This window comes from Xiphophorus maculatus, chromosome 20 (genome assembly GCF_002775205.1).
Source record: "Xiphophorus maculatus strain JP 163 A chromosome 20, X_maculatus-5.0-male, whole genome shotgun sequence".
Classification (NCBI taxonomy): domain Eukaryota; kingdom Metazoa; phylum Chordata; class Actinopteri; order Cyprinodontiformes; family Poeciliidae; genus Xiphophorus; species Xiphophorus maculatus.
This window is the reverse complement of record NC_036462.1, coordinates 13,604,554-13,614,284: the sequence shown is the minus strand read 5'-3', so window position 1 is coordinate 13,614,284 and position 9,731 is coordinate 13,604,554. Positions and strand designations below refer to the sequence as shown.

The following is a 9,731-nucleotide window of genomic DNA, read 5'->3' as shown; positions in this document are numbered from 1 at the left end:
TTTGGACAGTTTTGTGCCACTAATGTAAACAGTGAGATGAATCAAAACAAAAATCCTTGCTGTAAAGTGATAAAGCATTTCTCTCAAACTAGATTCAGTGAAAAAAATAATGTCTCTACAATTTTTTATAGTTTGTCCTCCTTGAGGAGTGAGCAGGTGACTGTCTGCTAGATGACTGTCAACAATTTGTAATTTTATTATTTTTCTGAAATATTAAGCTTATCTAACAAACATGAATTTTGTGGTTTCATCACCTGTAAAAGACAATCATTAATTTTAAAGGAAAACACTGTAAGTGCATTAGTGTGTGTTTAATTAATCTTTTGTGAAACTAATGTTAACTTTTCAATTATACCCAAATGTATAAGGTTTTATATTGTAGTGGATATGATGGTAAGAATGTTAAGCTACAACTTTGTGTCCAGTGGGGTTCTTCAAATGCTTTTCAATTAAATGTGCTTACAAGTAGCAGGTGTGTCGATTTAGGATTGTAATGTGGTTAAACTGTATAATACTTATTAGTTTGGAAAAGCTTTTCATTTTACAGTGATTAATTAGCTTAGTTTTTTAGTTTGGTATCTATTTTTTCATCTTGATACCACTGAATGGGGACTAAGGTTGAAGGTTTGTCAACAATAAGCCATTTCAATTGTTTTTCAATGTAGATACAAAAAAAAATTCTTTCAACTAAGAACAAAAAGTTTTTAATGTATATTCCTCCTTATTACAGACTTATTTAGATGATCCTTCTTTAAATAATGCAACATAAAAAGAGGGACGAGCAAACTATACCAATCATATTCTGATGACTCACTGGTATCACCGCCACACTCGTCTTTATTCACACGCTGCGCTTGCATTTTCTGCACACATGTTTTTTTTTTCCACAACACGCCTACGCACAGAAACACACACTCTGAAGCTGGGCTACGGGTGTTTCTGCACACAGTGTTGGTGGGTAGCCTCTTAACAGTCGGTCTCATTCTGACATGTTTTCTGTCTCAGTGAGTACAGGCAGGACAGCAAAAGCAGATAGGACTCACTCACTTCTGCTCTTCCTGACAGCAATGATGATCACTGGGAATCTGCATTATATATTGTAGTGTGTGTTTTTTTTTTTTTTAGGTGGATCTTATGATTTTTTTGCCTGTAAGCAAAACAAGATAACAGATGGCTGGGAAAGCTCAAACTGAAATTAGAATCTCACTCACATTTTAATCAAAGGGATGTTTCTGTGATTATTTAGGGATATAAAAATGTGTTAATTATCTTAAATTCAAAATTGTACACATTTAAATATAAATCTTCACTGGTTAGACCACTGGTTCCCAACATTTTCAGCTTTTAAATCACAAAAATACAATTACACAAAAATTTTCAGCATCCAAGATTTCCTATTAAGTAGTTTCTATTTGTCAGAATTGGGTTTTTTTGTCTCAGTATCCGCTAATTCATTCTAATGGATTGTTTTCTTACATTTAATTTTGAAGAGGATCTCAATACCTCATTAATATTAATCAAAAACACACAAAAAAAGTGAATTCAACACTTTCTCTGACCTACCTCAGTTAACCAATATAAGACCATAATAAGCAGAGGGTCATATCTGGTCTGAATTATTTTACACTTATTATAGGCTTTTGATGCAAAACAGCACACAATCTAATTAGATACCACAATCTAATTAGATTGTGTGCTGAGGCCTGAATGATGGTGGGATTAAATCTGATTCTGTTTATGATTCCTGATATGGAGTCACTTCATGCATATTTTACTTCTCTTTTCTGTCAGATTAACATTTATTAAAGTTCTCTAATGCCAAAACAATAAAAAAAAGAATGGAGGTAGAATGGGAGTTCTCATCAAGCTCATTTCAAGTATCAAAGCTTTTTCCTGGTTGTAAAGGTGATAAAAAAGGGAAAAAGCTGAAATGAGATCCCATTGGTGGTGGTTGAGTTTATGAACAACTTGATGCACTATACAAGAACTGTGAAAGCAATTATACTCAGCAGGCCTCAGAAGTTTGTTATGTTAGAAAAGTGTTCTGATTAAGTTAAGACAATAATGAAAAACATATGGCTTATTTTTGGACAATTTCTCACATTTTTGGTTGGGGAGTTGGAGATTTGCTCCTCCAAATGATGCAAACGAGGCTTGAAAAGGTTTTGGAGTGAAAAATGCAAAGAGTGCAAGAAAATGTCTCAGGCAGCTGGTAGGACAGTTTTCAAATCTGATCTAAAGGTGTGCTGGATTTACCTGATTTACCTGCAAACAGCTGCTAATATGGATTATTATAACCAGGACTCCATACATCAGCTACTTTGCTCATTAACCTATAAAGGGGAATTTTTTAACTGTAAAATGAGACAATTTTTTTATACACGTGTTGACGTAATCAATGTTTCAATGCAGAGAAACTTTATGTACAGTATTTTAGTTCGTATATAATTTAATAATAATGACCTGCTGTAGATTATCCCCAGGAGTGCATGGCTCAGTTTTAATTACTTAATTCATCTTCAGTTAACTTAAGTTTGATACAATTATTCATAAAACCATATGAATGTTTATTTTATTTTATGTTTTATTTATTCAATATAAGATTAATTTTAAGGTTTCTTCTGTTTCTGTGTTTTTTAAAATATAGTTTAATAAAATTAAATGAAACGTTGCTTCTAAGTTTGCCCCTCTTTCACAGGGGCAACTTTCAAGTTGCATTGAAACAGTCAGCAGCATAATGAAAAGCTGATTAATCGTTTTAGGAACTATATTTTTGGCGGAGTGATACCCAGAGACGAGGGAATTTCCCCGTCTCCTTTTCAGTGTACAGTGTTACTATAGTGACCAGATGCCAGTCCTATTTGAAATAAAGCTCCTTGGCAACCATGGAAAAACAAACGACTCTTAAGTTTTGCGGGCACTACGTTTTTATCGGAACAACGTCACCTTTTTTCAACAGTTTTATCTTTTCAGCTCAGCTGAGGAAGGAGCTGTGACATGTCAAAAACCAAGAATGAATTGAAAGCTGACGGTTTCACCGTTAAGGCCTTCATGAAGAACTCCGTGGTTGGAGCACCTCCACCTACAGGGGTGTTTCAGAAGCGTCCGCCCAAACCCACCACCTTCCGGGTTTACTACGAGCGCAGGGAGCTCCCGATCTCCGTGGACCATAACAACAAAGGCAATGCCATAGCATGGAAGGTGGACATCGAGAAACTGGACTACCAATACTACCTGCCGCTGCTCTTTCACGGACTTTGTGAGACTGTGTACCCATACCAGTTCCTCGCCCGAGAGGGGATCCGAGACATGCTGAACCGGGGAGGCCCCAGGATCCTCCCGGTGCTGCCCAAGCTCATCATCCCCATCAGGAACGCCATGAACACCAAAAACCATGACGTGATGTGCACCACCTTGAGAGTCATACAGCATCTGGTGATGTCCGCAGAGGGGATCGGTGTAGCTCTGGTGCCGTACTTAAAACAGATTTTACCCGTTTTCAACCTCTTCAAGAACAACAAGAGAAACCTCGGAGATGCCATCGAGAGCCGGAGGGAAAAAGAGAGCATCGGTGATCTGATTGAGGAGACCCTGCAGATACTGGAACATTACGGTGGCAAGGATGCCTATAAGCAGATTAAATCAATGGTACCCACGTATAGTCCCGTGTAAAGACTTGCCAGAGTGAGAGCTCTTGGACAGTTGACTGTATTTCATTTATTTTGTTCCTTAAGAAGTTTGTTCCAAAGCTCTTGTTTTAAATATACCAGCTTGTCTGAAAAGTACATCATGTTAGTGTTGTATCCATTTATTCATTTAATTTACTCATATCTGTAAGGAAATTATTGGTATAGTGAGCTTGCTTTACATAGTTTTACAATTTTTAGATAATTTTAAGTCTGAACCCCATATAGTTGGGTTATCCTTACCAGAGGCGGATTCAAGAGAATGTGAGCACGTGGGCTCCAGCTAGTTTTGGTACCCATATCTGCACCATCTCCTCAAAAATATTTTTTTATTTGCTGTTGCAGGATGCAGTTTCCTGAATCTATATAAAATAAATATATCCAGAATAACTTTCATTCATTTTTAGATTTGTTGCTAAAATTTTGTTATGACAAAGCCGTGTTTAAATCACCTGAAGAAGAGTAGCATTTGCTCTTATTGCGAAGAAACCAGCAATTGCCAGGATTTTTGTTCTGAGGTGGAATGTTTTGTATGTTTGTGTGTAATAATAATAATAATAATAATAATAATAATAATAATAATAATAATAATAATAATAATAATAATAATGATGATAATAATAATAACAATAGTAATAACTTGATGAAATTTTATAATGAAATAATTGTATTATGCAAACAAATATTACAAACATATCATAAACAATAAATAAATAAATAAATTTTTCCCCATCATCACAATCTAGCAGTTACATGTGGAGTGGATTTTTTTTTACATCAATCAAACAGCCTTATATTTATTGTTTTCGATATATTTATGATCACCTGATCTAATACATGAACACATGATTAATCACCTTGCACAAGATCTGAATTCTTGTGCAAGAATTCAGATCTTGTGATCTGAATCACAAGATTCAGATCATGTGAATCTTGATCTGAATCTTGAATCATTCCAAGGGAATGTTTTAAATATTTTAAATTAAATATTTAAAACAATTTTACAGAAAAAATGATGTATACTTTTCTTCTTGCATAAGTTAAGTCTGCTCTCAGTACAGCCCATCAATGCTTCAACTATTATGTAAATGATGTTTTCATATTTTCAGACATTTAGATGTAAGAATTAAATGAAGATATGATGTCTTAGTGTATTTCTTAGACATTATATATTTGTTTATCTGTGCAGCATAGTGAGAAATGATTGATTATATAATGCTATAAATAATGTGTGAAAAGGTACAAGAATCCAGAGAGAATAAAACGCTCTTGATGCTCTCATGCTGTTGAACCTTCTGCTCCACACTTTGGAAATCTTAATTAAAACCAGACTATTAGCATAATTGTGTCCTAAAATTATATCAGTGGAAATGTTGTTTTGTTTATTTAGAAACAAAAAGTTGTGTTTTCTGAGACAACCCAAAACAATTATGTATTCTTGTTTATAAACAGCAGCTTAAATAGATAAAATGAATACATCTTAAATGAAGAAAATATGTATTTTAAACATGCAACTGCATTAAAGTGTCCCCACTACTGCAGCTTTAAGTGTTCATTTTAAAAATCAGAATGAAGGCATCTTTACATTGGTCCTGACTGAGTGATTTTGACCTTCAGCATAATTTCTGAGGATCTGTGACGAGAAACAACCCTTTCTCTATCAAGGACAGGCGCTGAGTCATGCTTATTGATGGGGCTGTTTAGCTCCAGATTTAATGTGATTATTCAACTTCTTTTCTTTTGAGACAAACCCACTCTCCGTTCTGTATTAGAGGTTTGTTCTTTATGTATCATTTTCAGACCCAGATACAGAATCATTATCTAATTAGTTTCTTCAGGCTACCACAAATAATTACTTTGGCTTCAGGGGTGAAGATAAATGTTGCTTCACACAGGGGTTTTCATTACCAAGTTCAGCAAAACATTGTGGGTGCAGTAATTCATATTCTTAAGGTAAATTCATTTAGTAGTGACAGGATTTATGCCAAAGAGCAGCAGGCAAAAATGGCCAAAAAAGTGTTATGCTAAAGCACATTAATGCAAAAAACATTATTTCTTTCAATAAAGGATTTCTTCTAGCAACCCTTCCACTGAGGGCAGATTTGTTGTTTGGTTTACAGATTTTGACCCTTTATCTTAACATTGTTGCTCTTCCAGAGTTACTTTCTTCCTCTTGGATGTTTCTTTAAATATTGCCCCTGTCAAGGAGGCACACAACCCAGCTGTACCATTACAATGATTTACTTAGAATATGTAATTTTTCCTTTTCAGATTTTTATACCAAAAACGATGGGTGCATCTTCAGGGAGGACTTATGTCAAAATAATAAACAAAAGGAAACTATCTGAAATATCAACCAAACTTATGTACTCAAAATAAAATAAAATAGGTAGAATTGAAAAAAAAACTAACACAAAAATACATACATTTAAGGAGAGAATATGTAACTGTAGGTGTTGATTTTGCCATGCTGGTATCCATCATACAATAATATCAACCTGAATAGTTACTATAGTGATAGTAACTACCACTATCAGAATAGTGATAATTACTATCACTATTTTGGAACAACCTCTAGTTTCTGTATATGTTTCTCAATCATAATCATCTTGAAGTGGTTTGTGTGTCTATATGCATGTTTTCCACCTAATGTTTAGCAAATAATTGGTGCAAGAGCCTCTCAATACTTATTTGGATTTTGCATCACAACCACAAAGATACAGAAACGTTTTATTATAGGTACTGGTTCTGCAGCTTTATGCTTCATAAATTTGGAAGGAAATTACACCCAACAGCGTATGAAACACAGTAAATCTGAAACAATCACAGCCCAAATTGTCAGAAAAAAAACTTGACTAAAAGTTTAGTTCACAGACACTTACATTTCCCTCTTTTGTGATTTTGCTTGGAGCTGATCTTGCTGAGAACAATCACACAGTGACTCATGCCTTGAGTGGGCCTATGTTTGATTAATGAAACAGCAAGCTGCAAAGGTAGAGTTAAAATCATGTTACGGTCCCCTGTTGCAAACTCTCCGTGAACTCTGGTCTTTAGTTCTCTGTTGGTTTTTCAGTTTTTAGAAGCTAAAGTAGGAAACATTTGGATATTTGCGTTGCTTTTCACCAACATCTTTATTATGCTACTGGCAAGGAGGCTGCTTATGAAGTGGCAAATGTCAAGTTAGAGCTGCCAACTTCTGAGAGAGATAAAAAATAAAAACAGTGTCATAAAAAATACTTATGGTAGCTTTACATGATCTGAAGTTGTATTAATAAAAAAAAAAAAAATCTTGTTCCTGGAGTTTCATCCTGTTGTCCTAATTTCCTCCACTTTCTCCTCAATTCTCTCTCCTGACTATTTTGGCAGAGGAATTAATCTGCCGTCGGTGTGCGCCTCTGTAATTACAGTGGAAGTCCGTTGCTGGTTGGCCTGTGCGTGCCGATGCTTACAGCTGGCACCCCAGTGCCGTCAGCGTGATGATGAAAATCTAGGTCCCTCATCTTCTTAATCACACATATGCAGTTAACAGTGATTTGAAGGTGTTGATTAAACACATTGTTGAAGGGTGGAAAAAAAGTCCTGAATTTAACTGAGGATTTTAACTCAGAGGTGCTTTTCAGGTTTGCTTCTGGCTATGAGATTTTAAATTAAAATGTTAATTTAAGCTTTAATAGGAGAAAAGAAAGCAAGATGGGTGGATATCTCAGTTCTTCTAAACATGGTCCTGCATGGTTGAAGTGATGCACAATTGGGATCAACTACGAAAGTGGAAGCTGCAAAAAGGACAGCAGAGTTTGCCTGAAACAAAAGAACACAATTTAAGATTAAATCAAATATATAACATATTCCGGTTATAAAAGAGCTCAAATCTGGGGACAGCACCAAAAAGACTACTGAAACCACTTTATTATAGAGAGAGACAGAAGGTAAACTGTTTGATATTGTTTCATACAGGTAATGAGAGAAAATGACTCAAACCCCCAAATTAACATTAATAAGGCACAAACAGATTCACAACAGTGTCCTGACCAGATATTCAGACCTTCATTTTTATGGAAGCATTTTATTTGCTTCTAGAAGTTTGAACTACTCTAATCAGACACAACAAGCACAACAAGCATAGAGAGTTCGGGTGAGTGTGTCTTCAGTTAGCAGGGTTTATGTGCTTTAAATGAAAGTAAACAATAATGATGAAATGATGTGGAAAAAAGTCTGCTATGCATTATCTAAACCTGATCTGTAAACAGTAACACTATCAGTGATTCTCGGAAATTGCGCATTCCAGCATCTGGTTTGTATCTGCTGCTAAGGGAAACAACACAGACTGTTGGAGAAACAGGGGCCTGATCCATAACATCTTAAGTTTTTTTTTTCTTTTTTTGCATATTTAGGTCCCACAGCAGCATGAACAATCCATTACAGATGAAGGTCTCTATTTTTTTTTAGGAAAAAGAATGTCAGTGATGCAGAGAGTAGAGGTGGGACAATGCATCGGAAAAAAATAGTTCTTTTAGGTTTCTATGAGGTTAGAAATGAATTTCAATGGTAAAAATTCCTTTAAAGAAAATAATTTGGATCCAGAGATGTTGAATATTATGTTATGGCTTATTGTTTTTTAGAAGGTTAGGGGAAAACGCTAGACAGAGAAGATGTGATCATTTTCCTATACAGGGTGGTTATCCAAGCAGTGACTATGTGACAGCAGATTTGAACAACAATGCATGGAGTACAGTTCATGCATCTCTAATAGATCCCTCTGTACATGAGAGCAAACCAACTTTCTTTGTGTAAACAGTATTTGCAGGAAGCAGAAAGATGCATTTGCATTCATTGTAATCATGTCTGTGTACATTAGTGTCCATGAAGACGACCCAACTCACTCCTCTCCAATAGGAGAAACTGACGTACGCTGAATGAATGAAATTCTCTAAGTGTGTGTGTTTCCAGAACAGTGGAATTAGTTCTCCGTTTGATCCCGTTTGATTGTAGATTACTCAGTGTTATATGGTAGTGCTTGTGAGATGGAGCTCAGAGGAGAGGGGGTGTTAGCAAATCCCTCTCATTCAGAAGCTGCCTCTTGATCTGTCATTCAACTGAAACAGAGTTTGACAGAGAGGGTGGAGCGATGGGGAGAGGTCCTGGAAATAAGAAGAGAAGTTGCAAAAGGAGAGCAATATTTAGATATAGTAATGAGAGAGGTCAAAACTGTGATAGCAAAATATTGTCGTGGGAAAAAATTGCCTGCTTGCAGATTTCTTCTGTTTTCTCAAACTTGCATGTCTTAAAGCATCAAAACATCCATGGATAGGTTTCAGTAAGGAAAAACGTATCCAGCCAACCTGGCCCTACAAATGAAAAAGTAATTACTCCCTTGAAAAATTCGGAGTCAACTGTGATCAATCACATTTTTTGAGATAGCATTTTCGATTTCACCAGTTACAATAATGCCTGATTACCGCCAGATTTGTAGAATGAAGTAATAATCATAAGTTGAGCAGATCAGAAAACATGAAGTAAATCTCAAAGAGCAACCCATCAGCTAATTCAAGGTAATTTAGAAACAGATAAGAAACAAATCTATCAGACTGAAAAGGTTTACCAAAACATTTCCAAGTCTTTGACACAACAGTAGACCACAGTGAGAGATATTAGCCACTAATGGAGAAAACATGAAAAAGTGGTGTACTGTCCTGAGAGTGTCAGGCTTTCAAAAGTTACTCCAACAGCGCATTGAGAACTCAACCAAAACATCACAAAATAGCCCAGAAGAACTTCTAAAGTACTGCTCAACAATAAGAAAGAGACTGGGTAAAATAGCTAGCATCACAGAAGGGCTAATTTTTTACCATGATGCCCTAACGGTGACTCACTGGTTTGTTTGTGGAGGTGTGAATGTGTATTCGACCTGTGATGAGGACCAAAAATGAGAACTCTAGTCCGCCTAAAAACATAGGTCTCAGTTTGGTTGAATTAAACTCTGGCACAGTTCGAATGCACCAGCGACAAGTGGACGAGTGGACGAGTGGACAGATCCGGGGTCACTCC

General features: G+C 35.8%; 1 protein-coding gene across 1 annotated transcript; it reads left to right on the top strand.

The window, feature by feature from the left end:
- The first annotated feature begins 2,834 nt into the window (after positions 1-2,834).
- Positions 2,835-3,783, top strand: pacrg (parkin coregulated). The gene has a single exon (XM_005797038.2). The coding sequence runs from the start codon at positions 2,998-3,000 to the stop codon at positions 3,670-3,672; it is 675 nt and encodes a 224-aa protein (XP_005797095.1). The 5' UTR covers positions 2,835-2,997; the 3' UTR covers positions 3,673-3,783.
- Positions 3,784-9,731: the final 5,948 nt, after the last annotated feature.